The 20100-nt window shown below is 42.4% G+C and overlaps 1 protein-coding gene across 2 annotated transcripts in view; it reads right to left on the bottom strand.

The window, feature by feature from the left end:
- Positions 1-671: 671 nt before the first annotated feature.
- shroom3 (shroom family member 3) overlaps positions 672-20100 on the bottom strand; it is a 56448-nt gene continuing 37019 nt past the window's right edge. Inside the window, exons 14-26 of one of the 2 annotated variants that reach the window (XM_046374842.1) lie at positions 19518-20002; positions 18567-18794; positions 18252-18441; positions 17567-17867; positions 15227-15303; positions 12979-13070; positions 11491-12244; positions 11207-11363; positions 8955-9100; positions 5792-5891; positions 5451-5616; positions 5194-5312; positions 672-4555 (exon numbers count right to left, since the gene is read on the bottom strand). In XM_046374842.1, coding sequence (XP_046230798.1) covers positions 4148-4555; positions 5194-5312; positions 5451-5616; positions 5792-5891; positions 8955-9100; positions 11207-11363; positions 11491-12244; positions 12979-13070; positions 15227-15303; positions 17567-17867; positions 18252-18441; positions 18567-18794; positions 19518-20002 — 3223 coding nt within the window. In that variant the 3' untranslated portion in view covers positions 672-4147. Of the gene's footprint in view, positions 4556-5193; positions 5313-5450; positions 5617-5791; positions 5892-8954; positions 9101-11206; positions 11364-11490; positions 12245-12978; positions 13071-15226; positions 15304-17566; positions 17868-18251; positions 18460-18566; positions 18795-19517; positions 20003-20100 lie in introns of both variants that reach the window. The other variant, XM_046374841.1, reaches the window with a different exon arrangement.

Consider the following 20100-nt stretch of genomic DNA (forward strand, 5'->3'; position numbering starts at 1 on the left):
CTTCACCTGTCAGTTTTCCTAATGTTATGACTGATTAGTGTAAAATGTCATCACTTCATCATTTTTTCCTATTACACATGTATGTGAATTTATTGACCACAAAATCTAATCAGTTGAGTCTTTGAGTCCAAGGGGACATTTGTGTGAAAAAAAATTTAAGAAATTCCCTCAAAACCATCTTGTGATCCAGAAAGGAACGGACAACCTGAAAACTTAATGCCTCCGGCTGTGGCTACTGTCACTGTGGCACAATTAAAAAGAGAAAAAGGCTTGAATATGCAAAGACGATTCAGTTGAGCTGCGTTACAGTGATGGCTGAAAACTACAAGAGACACATAGACAGCAGAATGTGGCGTGTTAAGTGTGTTAAGAAGAGAGAAATATCAAAAAAGCTTCAGTTTTTATATATAAAAATAATAATAAATGAATAAATATATAAATTCAGGCACTTTCAATGACTCACATCTACCTTCAGAAACTTTCAAGGTCTTGGCATTTTCCTCAAATTCTCAGACTTTCAAGGATGTCAAAGGCCTTCCCTGTTTAAGGATGTTTATCTTTGTAAGTACTGGATAGGAATAAAACTAACCAACCCAAGTAAACCACAGGAAATAGATAGCAACAATACCATATATGTCTATGTGGGACAACTTCAAGAGGACAAAAAAAAATAATTTTACAAAATACATTTATTTTGCAAAACAAAAACAGGAGTTGTTATTTAATTGTTCTTTTTTCATAACACAAACATTGAATTTTATTCAACAATAAACCAAAATAACATCTGAAATATTCTGCAAATAACAAGAACCAACAAACAAACAACAATCGAGCAGTAAAATCTGGACTATACTGCTGAGGACATAAGGCATACCGTGTGCTGTAATGTATGGAGTATATGACAAAGTGAGAATATTTAAAAGGTGCCCTAAAATCTAAGAGTCAGGTGTAAAAGGTGTAAAATGAAACAGAGTGAAAACAGGTAAGAACACCCACTGATCAGTACTTCAGCTATTTGAAAACCTCTGTATTTTAGATTCCACCCAGTGCTAACACTGTTAATAAAACAATAAATATTGATTCTGTAGGACTGGTGCTCTTTATGCCATTTGGAGTCCCCGTTTGAACTGAACTGTAGGGAAGCCAAATGACACCCGCTACTCTGCAAAACATGAAATAATTTTTGTAGCATTTGTTTTAATGGTTGTGCTTACAAGTTAAGGTTAACTTTTCATGTCCACAGCAATATTGACCACACGACACGAAAGAGGTACCACTCAGCCCGTGAAAACAGTTGTGCAATGCCTACTGTGGCTCTGGAGGAGCTTCCTGAAGTCTGAGAAAATAACTCCAATGATGTGCCCAGCTAGTGTAAGCAGTAATTGTATTTGCTCCCATTGGCCAGCTGGTTTTAAAATGAGGCGCATTGTTGTGCGCATTGATCTCTTGAGGCAGCAGAAATGGACTGCGCCAATGACCAACAAAAACCTGATCTGAAGTCAGTGGCGCAGTGTTATTCCTGCTACTTAATGGGCGCATTGTTCATGGTAAGATGCGACACAGGAGGCTTCACAACGCACGTAAACCCTGCCTGTTACGCACTGGGGACTTAGAGAAGCCACTTTCAGCAATTTTAAACGTTTCCACGCGCTCACTAATATCGCAGCATTAAATAGCTAAAACTAACTAAACTTGACATGACAGAGGAAACTTTAAGCTTCGATGGAGGTCATGGCCCTGGCCCGTCGTATCGGTGTGTTGGTCGGTGTTTAGATTAAGCTGCTGTCCCCCTGTGCGTAAACGCAACAGAGTCTCTTCATCTGGGATCAGTGCAGGTAATGTAATTGATAACTTACGCATTAAAGACCCTGTTGCAGTGGACCAGCTGCACCTGACTTTTATGAGTGGCGGGAGATGTCAATCTGACTGGTTTAACTCTTATTCTACACAAAACCCACCTATGAATAATTAAGGGACTACATACAATCCCTTTGCGCCTTGTGTCTTACGCCTTTGAGCCCAGAGGCGCCGTTTAAATAGCAAAAGGAAGCTGGACAGGAGGAGGCCGTAGCCTTTTGTTGTTGTTAGATAACTGATAATAAATAAAATAATTTATGCACGCGCAAGTATAAATTGACTTTGGGTGTGGAGAGTTTTCATTTTATCTCTGGCTGGGCTTGAGACTTCCCATATATAAAGCCTCTGTTATTTTTTAAAGTGAGCCTTTAGTGCACCTTTAAAATGTGTCTCAGTTCTCCATGTTTTCTGTGGGTGTCAAACATCATCTTTCCTTACAAGTCAGGATTTTTGATCAGAACTAAAGAAAACACGAGCACATGTGCATTCACTCCATCCTCAACTGATAGCAGTACCTGAGTCAATGACAAAGTGCTTATACTGTGAAGATTTTCAGATATGATATGCAGCTTTATAAAAGTGTCCACAATCACTTTTCAGAATCAGAACTGGACTTCCTTGGAAAATTAAAAAAAAAGAAAGAAAGAAAGAAAGAAAGAAATATCCCCAAACCTAAACATTGTTTTATTTCAGATATCACAAGGAGTTATGGAAGTTTTTTGGAACCTGGATAACTTGATTTGCATTGAAAACTGAGCGAGGCTTTTAACCACAGTGAAACTGGTCAGTTTAATTAATTAGGTGATTGCTGATTATTAATTAATCAGCAATTGCAATGACTGATTATTTATATTACTTATCAATTAAACATTTTTGTGTTTCATTTTATAAATTAAATAATGTTGTTTGGTAAATGACGTTTATTCTTGACGTTTTGTGGACTATCTGACATTAATTTAAAAAAAAAAAAGAAAAATCAACATGACTTTTAGAGTTTGGGTAATTTTGTCGCGGTTGTGGTGTTAGTAAAAAGCTGAAACTTTGGGAAGAATGGGAAGAAAATATAGTAGATTTCTAAACCAAATTAAACCAAGCTGATGCCTGCAAACTTCTCATCGCTTGAAAATCTTTGGAATCTGAATTTTCAGATGTTTCACATTAACGTTTAAAGAGGCACAAGTAGAACAATGTTTATCATTCAGTGTAAATTCTGCTGCAAACAGTAGTCAAACTGCGAAAAAGTGCTCCAGACATACAGACAGTGGTGACAGTAGTAGTGTTATAGTATCATGTGGCCGTGATCGGAACAAGTTTCTCAAAGCGCTTCCCCTTCAGGTGTGCCATGGTCCTCCAATATCCATGTTAAGTTCTTTTTGTGAGTTGACTGTACATGTGTGAAAGCTGAGCAGGTTTGGTGAAAATCTCTGAAAGGTCAGACATGATGATGAAATGATGTCTGGTTTTAAACACGATGATACTGTCTTTGGGAGATGACACACCTGCCTGCTTCATCTTAAAGGAAGAGTTCATGGAGGAACGTCTGATGTTTGAGGCTGCTGAAGCCACAGCGAGGGTTCTTAAAGGACAATTCCAGTGTGATCGAGACTTTTTTGTTCACTTTTAAACATCATTTTTTCTTCTCTTACCAGAATTCATGCTGCTGTCCCTAACCCAGTCCTTCTGGTGCCTTCATGCTGTTGCTGAATGCTGGGCCGGAGCTGCCACTGAGGAGCTCCTTGGGAAAATTTCGGAAAATGTGGTGGTTTCTAATCTGTCTGGAAATTTGAACATACATTAAAGCTGGCTTGTACACGTACAGCTTTAAATCGCTGCTCTGGTCTTTACTGAGAGCTGGAAGACTGCGGGAAATGAAACAGACTCTGGAATTGTCCTTTGAAGTATTTGACAATGAACTTCCAAGCTGAAAACACGTGTTGGCCCTTAAAACGACCGTTCAGAGCAGAGGAGGATTAGAGATGTTGGCAGCAGTCAGTTTAGTCCACAGAGCGCTGGTTGCTGATGTTGAGGTGAACACAGGTGTATCCTACAGTCGAGTGTGAATAAAATGAGACACATTAAAGACTCTCCTTCTTCATTAAAGACTTTCCTTCTTGTGAAGTCTGCATAGTTTCAGCGTGAACGGAGCCTGTTTCAGTCCCGTTCTTCCTTCATGTAAAGCTCCTTCTATTTAGAACGTCACTCGAGCTCAGAGGGAGTTTTTAGGGAGCAAACTGTCTATTCATTTCCCCATCCTTCACTGCCACTCATAATAGCGGCCTGAAAAAAGAGATCACAGTGATGTCACAGTGGTGGACCTGACTGAGTGGACGTGGCCTGGGATGACAGAGGGTGGAAGCAGTGGTGGAAAAGGAGAAGAGCAGGAGGGGGCAGGATTTGATGATGGGAACGAACACGCTCTTGACGCACCGTGAGCCTCTGCCAGTTCCTGCGGCAGACTCTCGGCCAGTCGTGTCAACTGCTCGTCCCCCTGCCGTATGAGATTGTCAAGGTGCCGCTGGCGAATCAGAAGGGAGGGTTTAGCGCTGACATAGTGGCGGTAGTCCTGGAGCTGCGGTTCGGTGAGGTAGCCCGACAGGATACCGTGGACCACGCGCTGCCGTCGGTCCAAGTTCTCCTTCAGCTCCCGAGCGTCGTCAGTTTGACTGAGCAGCACAGAGCGTTTGTGATGGAGGGAGTCCTGATGAGGAAGAGACAACATTGATTATTACCAATACTCTAAACTGTTTGTGTCAACATCCAACTGGAAACTATAACTGGAAACATTGGCAGACTCAAGGAGAAGGTGGGGGCTCCCCAGTGCCACCATGTCCACCTGAGTCTACCGCCAAATGCAGTACTCAAGCAATTCCAGCAGTGTGGTTCCAGTATGGATTGACAAAGTAGGTGTTTCTCACCCAAGACATTTTGACACCTACCTGATGTTGGTTTTTGCTAAGCACTCCCTACCATGTGGTGACTTTGTATTTTCGGTAGTGTCTCCAGCATATTGTTTGAGCCGTTTAGTGACTGAAATGTTCGAGTTAAGGTGGAAAGCTGATCCTCTACTGTGTTTTGTAGCATGACAGTCCAAGATCAAGATAAATAAGCTAACCCTTACCCTAATCCTAATCCTGCTTAATATGTGTCAAAGACAGAAGAATGCCGAGCCATGTCTGACAGTGAAGTGCTGTCTAAAATATACTGACATGGCCACCATACGGAGGATTTTTATTTAGGTAAAATCCATCTGTAGCCGGACGAGGTACAGACGGCTGGGTAGGTAAACAGGCACGCAGTAAAAAGACTCTCATGCAGGTAGATCCTCTCTTGTCTCACCCTCTCCTCTGCTGTGTCCTGTGTGAGGTCTTGTCTCTCCAGAGAGAGCAGAGACCGGTCGATCCTCGACAGTCGGCTGCACAGAGACAGCAGCAGGTTCACGATTCTCTCCAGGTCTCCTGCAAACGCATTCAAGTCGACATCTCAGTTTTTGACACACTGCAGAGAAATCACCAAAGCCCAATGGGATGCTCTAGTCCATGGATGTCGCTAAAATAATTGTATAATCTTTGTACAGTGACGGACAGATGTCGTACCGATGAACATGCTGTACTTGTCCTTCTCATTAGTTTTGAGGTGTTCCTGCACCACAGCTGCAATGCTTTCCCCCAGCGCCTGGTGACATCTCAGCTCCTCGCACAGCTCTTCCTTCTCCTTCCGCAGAGCCGATAGGCTGCTCCTCAGAGCCTCACACAGCTCCACCTGGTCGACAGAAAGAGAAGCACAAGAACAGTCAGGAATTTCACTTTACTGTAGTGAGGGGTCGGATTCAAACTACCGAGTCAGAACACAGAGGGCTGCTGTTTGTCCCTGCTTTGGTCATGTATTGACATATAGGTTCAAGTTAATAATAATAAGAAGAAGAATATGTTTTTACTTTCTTGGTGTTGAGGTCTTTCTCTTCCTCATCCAGATCAGTATCTTTCTCATGATCCGTCGTCATGCTCTGAGCAAGATCACAGACACCATCTTGGATCCTAGGATGGGAACAACACCAGTAAAAAAAAAACCAAAAAACTTAAATATCAATTTAGCATTTTTTTTTCCAAGTGTCATTTCCACAGGATCGCTCAATTTTGGTTTTACTCATTTGTATGTTGAATTTCTGTTATTGATGGAAAGAAAAGAAAGAAAAGCAAGTAACAGTAATATAGGACAGGAAACTATGATGAAAATATAGGAAAAAGGAAAAGACAGAAAGAAACAAATAAATGAATAGATAAATAACTCAAGAAACCAACCAAAAATGGGAAGCCCATAGAAAAAAGGGGGACTCCTATGAAGATAAGGTACGTGATTTATTCCTGCCTTTCCCTGTGCAATTTCTATCCCTGACATCTTGACCACATTTCCTGCTATGTGCTATAGTGTTAAATATTATTTAGAATTTGCTTATTTTAATACACAATAAGCACAGCCTCCCAAACGTCCAGCCTTCACGTACTCAATGAAAATAAATGAATAAATAAATAAGGGGAGAAGCTCCTTTTATAAGAATTTCACATAAGTTCACAATGATACTGTATTTTAATAGTCAAAATCAATAATGCTGTACCGATTCTGACCGCTAGGGTGCAGTATTGTTCAACTATTTAGAATGTCAAATCTGTCCTACAAACCAAGAATTCAGCCTGTATGTCATGAAGACACTGATACCTTTAAGACTGATTTACACTGATATCAGTGGTTCTTGCAGCTCAAATCAGTAACGCTGTTTCTTTTTTTTAATCCACATTCTTCTATGAATGATCTGAGTAGTGAAGTTTAATGAAACAGTCACCGAGGTTGGATATACTCTGCTGTTGAGAAACATTGATCAGGTTTGTCTGGTCTCTCTTGTTGTGGTAGCCAATACCCACACCTTCTAACTCGCTAGCCTGGTTCCAGACTTCCCTCACTACATCTGGTGTTGTGTTCAAATGACAACAGTTTTCCTGGTTGGAGTAAGTAATCAGCCAGGTAGAGCTTTGTAGGTAGGATTAAAGAAAGTCATCTTCAAGGTTAAACCTAATGTACCTGCTGCCATAACCTGGCAGTAAAGCTACAGAAATATAACATCCCTCATCTTCTCCATGTCTGACAACAACAAAAATACATTTGATCAACATATGATCAGGCTTGCATTTGATCGGCTGGTTGAAAGGATGTTTCCAGAAGCATGGACAACAAACTGAACAGACTCACTTTCAAAAATGGCAACAGTAACAAAAGAAAATATTTTTTCAACTTTCCAACTTGGAGAAAAAGTATATAAACTTGCACATGACTGCAACAAACTTAAAGGTCAAAGCAAGCATGCAAGCACATACAGTGCATCCAGAAAGTATTCACACCGCTTCGTTTTTTGCACATTTTGTTATGTTACGGTCAATGGATTAAAATAAATTTCTCCCCCTCAAAATTCCACACAAAATACCCCATAATGACAAAATGAAACACATTTGCTTGATTTTTTGCAAATTTATTAAAAATAAAATAAACATGCCACAAAACATCCCCACAGCATGATGCTACCACCACCATGCTTCACAGTAGGAATGGTATTGGCCAGGTGATGAGCAGTGCCTGGTTTCCTCCAGACATGAAGCTTATCATTCATGCCAAAGAGTTCAATCTTTGTTTCATCAGACCAGAGAATTTTGTTTCTCGTGGTCTAAGAGCCCTTCAGGTGCCTTTTGGAAAACTCCAGACAGGCTTTCATGTGCATTTTACTGAGGAGTGGCTTTCCTCTGCCCACTCTACCATACAGGTCTGATTAGTGGAGTGCTGCAGAAATGGTTGTCTTTCTTGAAGGTTCTCCCCTCCCCACAGAGCAACACTGGAGCTCTGTCAGAGTGACCATTGGGTTCTTGGTCACCTCCCTGACTAAGGCCCTTCTACCCCAATCACTCAGTCTAGTTGGGCAGCCAGCTCTAGGAAGAGTCTTGGTGGCTCTTATGGATTATGGAGGCCACTGTGCTCTTTGGGACCTTTAATTCGGTAGAAATCTTTTTAAATCTCTCTCTCTAAATCTTTCTGTACCCTTCCCCAGATCTGTGCCTCAACAATCCTGTCTCAGATCTACAGACAATTCCCCTGACTTCATGGCTTGGTTTGTGCTCTGACACGCGCTATCAACTGTGAGGGCTTATATAGACTGGGGTGTGTCTTTCCAAATCATGTCCAATCAGCTGAACTTACCACAGGTGGACTCAACTCAAGTTGTAGAAACCTCTGAAGGATGATCAGTGGAAACTGGAGGCACCTGAGCTCAATTCTGAGTGTCATGGCAAAGGGTGTGAATACTTACGTACATGTTACATTTTATGTTTTTCATTTTTAATAAATTTGCAAAAACATTCAAGCAAACATTGTCATTATGAGGTATTTTGTGTAGAATTTTGAGGGAGCAATTTAATGTAATCCATTCTGCAATGAGACTGTAACATAACAAAATGTGGAAAAAGCGAAGCGAAATACTTTCTGGATGCACTGTACAACAGTGAAATGATGCCTGTTAATTAAGGCCTGTCTTCTTTACAATGAGGAAACATTTTTTCCCTGAACATCATGATCACCCACAAACCTAAACAAATTTAAGATGTCACTGATTTTAAAGGCCATGACATGCAGACACAGCAGAGGGTTCTGATGTTTCTTATCTGTGTCAGCAGCAGATAGGAGAAAGAGGCGCTCAGCAAACACAGCATGAATGAGAAACGTAGGCTTACAGGAAGTCCTTTCCACCCTTCTCATCCTTTGGTTACATAAATTCGCTTTCTGCAGTTGTGGTCTTATGGCTAAATACACACGGCATGGAGGTCTTTACCCTCGCATTACATAAAGCACTTTAAAGGAAATTCTCAATGATCTTCCTCTAGCTTTAAACTGCATCATCAGTAATGTTCAGTACATTCCAGTGTTGTTTAACCATTGATGCAGGGAAAGAAATGAAAACGTTCACAAATAAAAAAAAAAGAAATGATGAGCATTTTGTTTCCACTAAAACTCAGAGTCTTAGTGTATTTGAAACACAAAAACAAAAGATAAGCCAGAATTACCTGTCATCCAATTGACTACCGTCCCTGCACTGCAATGGTGATTTACCAACCAATTTGTTGTTTGGAAAGACGTCCTCCATAAGCTTCAATATGCATTTACCCCCCCATGTGTCCAAGAGAGGCGCTAGGGAGCTGTCCTGCAACACCTGTATGCAATGAAAAAGAAAGAATCAAACTACATATGACAACACAGAAGGGTTTGGACTCTATAGCTGGAATAGAGTCAGAGCTGGGTAATCTGACCATAGTACACTGCGTTCCAAATTATTATGCAAATTGTATTTAAGTGTCATAAAGATAACATTTGGATGGATGGTATTGTGTCTCAGGGCTCTTTGGATTACTGAAATCAATCTCAGACACCTGTGATAATTAGTTTGCCAGGTGAGCCCAATTAAAGGAAAAACTACTGAAGAAGGATGTTCCACATTATTAAGCAGACCAACATTTTTAAGCAATATGCTGCTGAAAAGCGTGAAATAGTTAAATGCCTTAGACAAGGTATGAAAACCTTAGATATTTCATGAAAACTTAAGCGTGATCATCGTACTGTTAAGAGATTTGTGGCTGATTCAGAGCACACACGGGTTCGTGCAGACAAAGGCACAATGAGGAAGGTTTCTGCCTGACAAATACATCGGATTAAGAGAGCAGCTGCTAAAATGTCATTACAAAGCAGCAAACAGGTATTTGAAGCTGCTGGTGCCTCTGGAGTCCCACGAACACCAAGGTGTAGGATCCTCCAGAGGCTTGCAGTTATGCATAAACCTTATATTCGGGCCACCCCTAAACATTGCTCACAAGCAGAAACGGCTGCAGTGGGCCCAGAAATACATGAAGACTAATTTTTCTTGTTCACTGATGAGTGCCGTGCAACCCTGGATGGTCCAGATGGACGGAGTAGTGGGTGGTTGGTGGATGGACACCATCTCCCAACAAGGCTGGGCAAGGAGGTGGCAGAGTCACGTTTTGGGCCGGAATCTTTAGGGTCCCTGAAGGTGTGAAAATGACTTCTGAAAAGTATGTGGAGTTTCTGACTGACCACTTTCTTCCATGGTACAAAAAGAAGAACCGTGCTTTCCGTAACAAAATCATCTTCATGCATGACAAGGCACCATCTCATGCTGCAAGGAATACCTCTGCATCATTGGCTGCTATGGGCATAAAAAGAGAGAAACTCATAGTGTGACCCCCATCCTCCCCTGACCTCAACCCTATTGAGAAACTTTGGAGCATCCTCAAGCAAAATATCTATGAGGGTGGGAGGCAGTTCACATCCAAACAGCAGCTCTGGGAGGCTATTCTGACATCCTGCAAAGAAATTCAAGCAGAAACTCTCCAAAAACTCACAAGTTCAATGGATGCAAGAATTGTGAAGCTGCTATCAAATAAGGGGTCCTATGTTGAAATGTAACTTGACCTGTTAAAAAGTTTTTGATTGAAATAGCTTTTGATTTCAGCAAATATGACCTCCTAATGCTGCAAATTCAACAAATGACCATTTTCAGTTCTTTACAATCTACAAAATGTTTTGAAACTCCGTTGTGTGTAATAATTTGGAACAGTGCATTTTAAATTTTTTATTTTTGAAAAAAATATTGGGAGGTTTGTTCAATAACATTCAATTTAACGGTTAATGACTTGAAAATTATGCTGACTGTCATTTGCATTGACTATTTAGAACAATCATAGAAAAATATCATTTGCATAATAATTTGGAACGTGGTGTAGACTGAGGTGGATAACAATGAAAAAATTAGTTAGAAGTCAGAACTAGGCACATTGAGAAAGACAGAACTTGGTACTAAAGCAAAGGCAGAGCCAGAACTCTATACAACGACAGCAGCAAGAATTAGGTACAACAGATAAGGCAGAGGTAGAGGCAGGGGTAGAATGAGTATTACCTACAATGATCAAGGCAGTGTAGGTCAAAACTAGATACATGGTATCAGAATTAGGTAAGATGACAAACATGCAGTCAAAAATAGGATGAAGGTAAAGTGAGAGTCAGGACGTGTTGTAAGGACCAAGCCACAATCAGGACCAAGCCACAATCAGGACCAAGCCACAATCAGAACTCAGTCAGGACTAAGTATTCCCATTAAGGCTGAGTCTGAACTAGACGTTACGACAGAGTCAGAACAAGGTAGCATAATAAAGGCAGAGGTACATCGACCACGGCGGCGTCAGAACAATGGGAACAAAGATAGAGTAAGAACTAGGTAGAGCAACATTTATTAAAGGTCACTCACCAGCTGCCTGGCCAGCACCTCCACTCGCAGCTCCTCAGATGTCTTTTCTCTCCTGGGCAAGGGCTGGTAGTCAAGACCCAGGCTGTCCTCGGTTGTGGTGGATGTAGTGGTGCTGGTTGATATGGTGGAGGGCTGTGGCTTCAAAGAAGGAAGGAGGCTGAATAGGTGGAGGAAAGACAGAGGAAGGAAGGGACATTGGAGAAGAGTGGAGGGATGACTTCCTGGTAGGAATTATGCAGTGTTACAGGACAACAATCATAATAGAAACATATTGTATCACAAACCTTCCGACAGTCTGGTGTGCCACTTCCTGTTCCAAGTCGAGGGGAGGAGGAGGAGGAGGAGGAGGCAAGTCCTCCATGATGCCTGTCTCTTGAACTGGAAGAGGAGGTGACGGAGGGGCAGGATTTTGAAGGAATACCTCGTCATAGTCCTCCTGCAATACACCCATTTCATGTGGCTGCTGCAGGTCAGTGGAGCTTAAGAGGCTGGACTCCGATATTCGCAATGAGGACAGGTGCTCATGAATGGACGGATTCGAGGACGTAGGAGGAGATGGTGTGATGGTCTCACAGTCCTTCCTGTTTGGCGGGGCTACAAGCTGCAAATGGGGGGGCAGGGGTGTTGGCATCACTGGAGAAACACTCTTGGCATTTTCTGCTGAATGCCCTCCTCCCATGTCTAAACTGAAGGCTCTCCCTCTATGCATGTCCTTTGCATTGTGTTCCAGGGTGCTGCCATTACTCAAACTGTGGCGTGTCTGTCTGTCCATCACCGGGGATTCATCGTGACAAGCAGAGATGCCATCAGCTGTGCCGGTTTGCGGGACACCTGGGAAGGTGATGGCATCCAAGTTGGCCTGGTTCAGCTTCTCGCTAGCATGCCACTCAGCACTGCCTGCATCCTGGGTCCCGGATGGGGAGAATGGGCAGGGCAGGCCAACAGAGGCCGCCAAGGTGGAGGTGCTGTTGGCGCGCTGCCGCTCGCTGTTCCTGTGTCGCTCCCTACGAATGACGGGGGTATGGGAGGAGCTCGGGTCTAGGATCAAATCAAAACCAAAAAAAGTTTAATCGTCACAAACACAACCATACACTGCATTCAAGCATATTATCCCAAACACTAGGAGCAGTGGGCAGCCATTGAGATGCACCAATCAGTTTCTCCAACTCCAACAAGACATTTGTACACTAAATCTTGTCAGTTTTATTACTTTAGAAGAGGTTTAGTAATACTGAACATTAATATCTGCTGAAGCTTCAGAACACTGGGTCAGGACATTGTTTCAGTCAACACATGCTGCTGGGAGGAGAGACACTGACACTGTGAACAAGACTAATAACTCACACACGTCAGAAAATCCATCCTAGCTTAGAATAGAACTGATGTTAATCATAAGATATTGCTGACTGCAGAAGTGACCTTTGCCAAAAAATAAACAGCTGTTCACATGTTCACACATCAAGAGCCGGATCACGGCTTGAACTTTATTATTGTTATTTACTATCATCAGAAAATTAGATGTCAGGCTGAGCGCCTTCTTTCACAACCAGCTACAGGACAGTAGAGAAAGACTGTCTTTGCTTTTAAAACCATGTTAATAGATTTCCCATTAAAGGCTTTTACTTTTAACTTCAATGGTCCAAATTTTTACTTGTTGTCCTTGGCCGGCTGCCGCTTTTGACTGCATGTGCTTTCTTTCAAGGAACTGAGAGGAGGCCACATGTTTGATAACTATGTGATTGAGTTAACATCTTGGGGTTTTTTTTGTTCACCTTGGGAAGGGCCCGTAGGCTGGACTGTGTTCAGACTGTTCTGGGGGTTTTGAAGAGAGACGTGGCCCCCCGATGCTCGGATGTTTGCAGATCTGAGAGAAAGACAGACAGCCAGATAAAGAAAAAATGAAAAAGGAGGGACATGTCAACAGATACTCATATAATTAGAATGTTCACATCAATACTAATTTATCTTCATTTACGGTCACTTTTCAGACTGTAGTTAGTGGTGTTATTTCATACAAAGTTATTTCATACAGCCGTGGCCTAGAGGTTGGAGAAGCGGCTTGTGATCGGAGGGTCACCGGTTCCATTCCCCCACCAGACGGGCAGGAAAAATTTGGGTGTGGTGGAGTGATTAATGCGAAAAAATGCTCCCCCCCTTCATTAGCTTCATTAGCTGGCTGGTGTGCCCTTGAGCAAGGCACTTAACCCCGCAATATGCTCCCCGGGTGCGTGATGCAGCCCACTGCTCCTGTGTGTGTTTCACTGCATGTAATTTGCCGGGTGTTGCATGTGTGTGTTCTACTAAGGATGGGTCAAATGCAGAAGACGAATTCAGTGTGCGTATGTAAAAATATATATACTGTCAATAAAGCTGATTCTTCTTCTTCTTCTTAAAACAACCACAAGCAAAATGCCAGGTAGTTCCAATACATTCAAGAGAAGGCAGACATCTCTGTATCTGATGGAGGTGGGTCAGCTACAACTGAACTGTTCCTTTAAGTGATTACAATATCTAGCAGTGACCAGTTTTATTAGTTTTTATTCCAATGCTGGACCAGCTGTGAGATTCTCACACTTCACTACCTTGTCCCGTTTCATCATAGGGATGGTTAAAATTTCTTATGAGCTGATTTTTCAAGGTCAGTGCTCTGTAACCAGTAGTGGTGCATTCACGTTCCTGGTTATATTGGGATACGTACACGCACAAACACACACACACAGAATTCCTGAAGTGACCCCTGACCTTCACATTTTGAGAGCAAACATTTTTAAGAGTTTTAAGTTAATAAATCCCAGAGGGCTTGGGTTGGTATTTTGTTTATTTTTCTGTCTCTGTGCCAGGGAGTTTTCTCTGCTTCCTTAAATTCCTCAGTTCATCCCTCCTTTAACTCCTCTCTTCACTCCTCCTTCCATTAACCTCTTCTGAACTCTGTCACTCCTCTTAACTCCTTCTTCTTCCTTTCCTTTTGTCATCTGAACCCTTGACTCCTTAGTGTCCTTTCTTAACTTGTGTCCTCTTCCCTCACCTCTCCGTCACCTTTCGCCTGTCTTTAACTGCCAGGTCTCCTCTTCCCCTCTCTTCGTCCTCACATACCCAGGAGCCCTCCCTTCTGCCTCCATAGGAATTTGTCAGAAAGTCTGTTCTAAAGCTGCCTGGAACAAAAATAAATAACTTAATGTGTGAAAACTAAACTGAAGTCATTTCGTCAATGCTGTGAAAGTTAAACTCGGCAAAACCACACACTGTGGAACAAGACCAAAGAAGAGGGAAAATCAAGATGATTTTACTTCCCTCTCTTCCTGTCACCTCCACCAATTTCATTTCTTTGCTTTCCCTCTACCTTCTCGTTCTCCCTCTTCTAACCTCCCTCTCTTCTCCCACCCTCTCACCTCCTCCTTCACTTCTCCTCACTCTCTCCTTCCCTCATCTCCTCCCTCTTTTTCCTTTCCTCTTTTCCTCTTACCTCCTTCCTCCACCTTCATCTATCCTTCCCATAACTCCCCTTTCACATTCATGCCTTTCTTTCCCTCTCATTCCTTGTCCTCCCTGTGCTCCCTCTCTCTATGTGGTGCCAGCAGGGCACATGGACTCATAAGGCCAGAGATGATTTTAAAATAGCAAAAAGGGCCTGAAGCACACACACACTGACTGGCTGTTAACAGCCTATTATGGAAGAGCACTAAACCACAGACGCAGAAAGGACCTGAATTCCCATGATCCATCAGTTCTCTAGCTGGAAACAAATAGCAGTCTGATGTATTGCTCAAGCGACGACTCATCAGACAGAAAACATCTGTGAGAAAAGATGATGCACAGCTGAACCGCCCCCTCGCCAAAGAGGTTTTTAATGTCGATGTCGTGAAGTTCAGCTTTTAAGTGTTGTGTGATATACATGCTAATAAAATTTACTGAACAACATGATAAATGACATGACAGGGAAGGATACATGAAAGACTATGAGAACTCATGACGAGAAACTTGGTCACATGATCACAGGATCCGAAAGCAGATGTTACTCACTTGTCGTCAACCAGAGGGTGGCGTCCAGATTCAGAGATCAAATCACCAAACATGCTCATGTCACCTGGAGGGAAGTCCTGAAACACACACAGACAAAGTTTAGTTTTTTCGCTTGTCTTAGGAAGATAATCCCATTACATTTGCCTCTCCTTATGGAGTCATTCCATGTTTCATATTATTTATAATTCATATTATTTTGAATTGAAGCTTCAACTATTGTGACAAAATCCACAAATCCAGATCATAGCTTCAGTCCGACCTAAATCTGTCCCAGGGTACTGAGAATTTACAGTGTGCCATTCAAAAATAGATTTAACCACTACACCACAATACAGCTATTTATAATACAACTAAAGCTCATTAATTAGCGCACTGTATTGTTTGTTTCATTTGTACACAAATCTAAGAATGAAAATGACAAGTATTACAGAGACATCAGGCTTTAATTGTTTCTTGGCTGAACACGCTGACTTCCTGTTGTGTCTTACTCACCAAGCCATCAATAGTTACTGGACTATACAGCCACAACATTCAAACCACTGACAGCTGAAGTGAGTAAAATTAATCATATCTTTAACATGCAATGTATTGCAAGGAAACTTTGGCTTCTGGAAATCATGTGGTTATTCTTTTGAAAGTCCTCAGGTTCATCTAAGTTCATCTTATTCTAGCACAGTTCCACTGAAATGTATCTATTACAGAGCAGTTACAGTTTCCCGTTAAGAACTGGAGCTCACAGGAACTGTGATTGTCAGTCTACATTCTGAGACTGACCAACTTCATTCTGTTCATGCAAATTACTGGGTGTGTACAGGAGGGTCTTCCTCATCTGTTTGGACTATATTGAGAAAGTGTACTGAGTATTCCTGTTTGTGTCTCATTCCAAAAAAATAAATCCAGATTGTGGCTTATTACACAATAAAAACACTGTCTCACACTGTTCCACTCCAACACACAGTATTGCATCAATCAAGTGCTTTAAAGCACAATAAAAGCTTTGTTTTCATTTATTTGAATTTCTGCTTAAATAAAAAAAAAAAGACTCCAAAAAACACAGCTGTCTGCAGTGAACACCTATTGTTCAAAGTAAGGGGACAGTAAGGGGACAGTAAGGGGACGGAGGTTATGTTGACTGAACTGTAATGATGTTTATGTGACGTGGGCTGCTCTGATCATTGAAAGAGATAAAAGACAAATTCATCCTTCACTGCATTCCTTTAAGAACTCTGTAGTCGTGGGTATGATGTATGTATACGTGTGCGTGTTATCTTTGCCATCATCCACGTCGGACAGCGCCCAGCCAACGACTCCGGCTCTCTGGCACCTCACAGGAAGCTTTGAGGATTCTGGGTATTTCCTGTGTGACTCAGGGCCAAATATCCATCAATGGCTAAATGTCACCAAATAAATGGTTATGCCAAGAGAGACATGAATAAAGGATTCCTTGGCAATCCATTGAAGTTACTTAATTCATTTTGGACCAAAGTGGATGACAAAATACTAAAACACGAAACTGATAAGATGAATGTGTCATTTCAGTGACATTTTCACATAGACATGGTGGTAGATACGTCGTCAGAGAGGATTTGTTTTGTTATCTACCCTTGTTTTTTTTTTACTGATATTTTATTCCTGTGTACATATCATGATAGTCCTTGTTTTGCTTTTTGGGTGCTACTGCACATGACAGCTGGAATTCACATGATAATACAGAATACGTTACTACGGGGCAGCAAAGATTCACAAATTCAGTGCAAATATTTCAATATCCTAACTCTTCTGCAACGTTGGATTGAACTACTGCTTCCCGAGCCTGAAGCTTGCAGCATGTGATGTACAAAGTCAGCTCTGACTGGGCAGCTAAATCAGTTATACCATACTGTCACTCTACTGGCCTACAACAAAGATCTTCGCTTCCAACGCCATGTGTTTCCAAACATCTCTCTGCTTTTGCTTTGATTTCTAAGGGAATCAAAAAGGGCCTGATTTCCTGTCTCTAGGTGGTCGTTCCTGTACGTCTGCGACATCTGCAAATTAACTGAACATTTCTAAACTTCCACAGGTTGCACACTTTTGATTATCAAAACACAGAAGTGCAAGTCTGTTTTAAGTTCATTTACAGCAAAGGGAAACCTGTTGTGCCTCCAGTGTGGGAGACTATATGTGTGTGTGTGAATGTGGATTACAACTTGATTTCAGCAAAATTCTTGTTTACGTACTGACTCCAAGCCTATGTTTGGTTTGAGTAACAGGGCTACAACTGTAAACCAAAACACTGTACAGTGATTTATAATAATCAGGGATAAGATGAGATAAGCTCCTGGTGGAGTGCTGTGTTACCTCGTTCAGTCTCTCTCCCGTGGGGGACGAGCGGGATCGGTAGTGTTGGGAAGTCATTCGTCTGTCCTCGGATCTCTCCAGGAGATCCTCAGCAGAAACTGACTTTACAGAGCCTCGAGCTGATTGGACCTTGTGCAGAGCGCGGTCGAGCTGCTTGGACAGGCCCAGGTTGAGTTGAGGCCCCGTGTCCAGCTGCTGGTGGCCCACGTCTGGGTCTCCGCAGGAGGACTGACTACGTCCGCTGAGCCCTGTTTCAGGGTTGAGATCCTGCAAGGTCTGGGATTGGGGCTCAGGAGGAGCACTGGAAGTAGAGATCAGGAAGAGGAATTATGACATTGTAACAATAATGTAATAATTCAACTTCATATTAAAATGTAAATGTAATTTATTACAGTTCAATCTGTGGTAAAAATATGGATGTCTGTACCAAATTTCATGACAATGTATCCAAAAGTTGCCAAGACATTCCACTCAGAACCATAAATATTGAGTTATTCCCTTGGATATGTGAAAATTTAAAACTTTTGGTGACCAGAGTCGTTAGCATCCATCATCTGGGGACCATAAATGTCTGTACAAAATTTCATGTTGTAGACATATTTCAGTCTGGACCAAAGAAATGAACAGACCAACCAGCATGGATGAAAAAACAGCGTTAGATGCAAATGGTGTACAGTGTGATCACCTTGGCTGCGGGTGCACTGGAGGTCTCGGAGTGGTCACCCTGCCTGGGTAGAAGAGGTTGGACTGGAAGCTCCGCAAGTCAGCTCCAGGAGGGAGGGTGGAGCTTCTCCTCTCTCCAGAGGAGAAGCTTCGATCAGCACCAAAGTCTTGGACAGACAGCAGGCTGGAGGTGGACGAGAGGCTGATGGCGTCTGAGTGATAACGAGAGACTGTAGAGAATTAGGGAAAGACCTTATAGCTACCACTGATCCTTTATCCACCCATCAAAGCTTCCCCGCTCACTGATCCCGTATCTTTTCTTCCTCTCTTCACCCACCTGTATGGTTACTGTTATCAGCCAATAGATAAACACTGCGAGGCCTTAATCCACTCCTCTGTCCTCCCTCATCTCTTTTCACGCCTCTCTTCCTCTCCACATACTCAGCCAGAGCATCATGCTGAAGCTGCCGTAAGTCGGGCCTTGACGTGGCATTTTGCAGAACCCCATCGCTGACACGGCTTGCTGCAAGCTCAAACATCTTTCGTCGGTCCGCCACACTGGTCTCTGGCAGACAGGCAAATCCGGTTTAAAGCCCACAGTTAGTAACATATAGACTTTTAATGTTCTCGATGTGCCATAATGACATTTGACACTGACATTTATCAACCTAATTTAGTTGCGAGAGCAGGTTTTTTTGTTTTTTTGATGTCATATTTTGACGAGAACACATATGTTTATGTAATATTTACATAATGTATAATACCACTGTTTCATCGAGCAAAATAAGTCATCACCTCACATGCATCAACCTTTAACATTATATAAAACCACTGAATGAACTTCACAAATAAAACATTACAAAACAACAGATGCTGAACGTGATGTAAACGTTATGATCAAAGAATAAGTACTAATCATTTCGTTTTAAATACTTGGTGCATGGCATTTTGTATTCAGTCCAGGTACACAGCCTGACTCTTCCTATGCTAAGCTTTTTATTGGGACTCAAGGTGACCCTACAGGTATCTTACTGGCCATACCAATTCTATGAAGGCCAAGCTTTCTAAACAGCAAAGTTTACACCTCCTGTGTTTTGCCAAGATTTAAATTCAAAAAGCAATATTACTTGACATCACTGGCAAGCTAGTTTGAGCTAGCTGAACTCCCTTTTCAGCTAAGAAACCCATACAAGTGTGTTGTCCAGGAATAGTAGATGTTTTTCATATTTACATTGAATTTAAATTTTTCATGTCATTAATGGTATAACATGAATTTAGTTTTATTTACCTCCTCCACGTCTGAAGAGGGCAGCAGTTTCGGCATCTGATACACCGACCTCGTTCATGTTCTCTGGCTCTGAGTATGAACGCTTCTTCTGATCCGCTGCCAGACGCTTGCGACCGCAGATCCGTATGAGAGCAGGTGGTCCAACTGGTGGGACACTGGGGAGTGCTGGGGGGCTCGGACCTCGAACCTCTGGGCTGACCACATACCGCTCCTTCGGGGTGTGAGGAGAAGTGACTGGTGGTGGGGACTGTGGAACTATGAAGATGCCCTGTGGTTTGGGCATGGTCTTGGGGCCTTTTTTCTCCAGGGAGTGGTGCTTGGCAGGGATGAGTGGAGGCTGATGGCTGCTGGGGGAGGAGATGGGAGGAGGAGGAGGAGCTACAGGAGGTGGAGGGCTGAGGTTTGAGGAGCTCAGGTCTCTCCGTCTAAAGGAGGTAGACCGCAGGACCTTTGACTGGGCATCTTTCAAAGAATCTCTGTAAGATCTGATGAGAGAAAAGGTTTCTAATGTCAGGATGGTTTAGAGACACACGATACGCTGACCTGCTGAAGGACTTAATGTGTTGTGGTCTAACTCTGACTC

This window comes from Scatophagus argus, chromosome 20 (genome assembly GCF_020382885.2).
Source record: "Scatophagus argus isolate fScaArg1 chromosome 20, fScaArg1.pri, whole genome shotgun sequence".
Taxonomy (NCBI): Eukaryota; Metazoa; Chordata; class Actinopteri; family Scatophagidae; genus Scatophagus; species Scatophagus argus.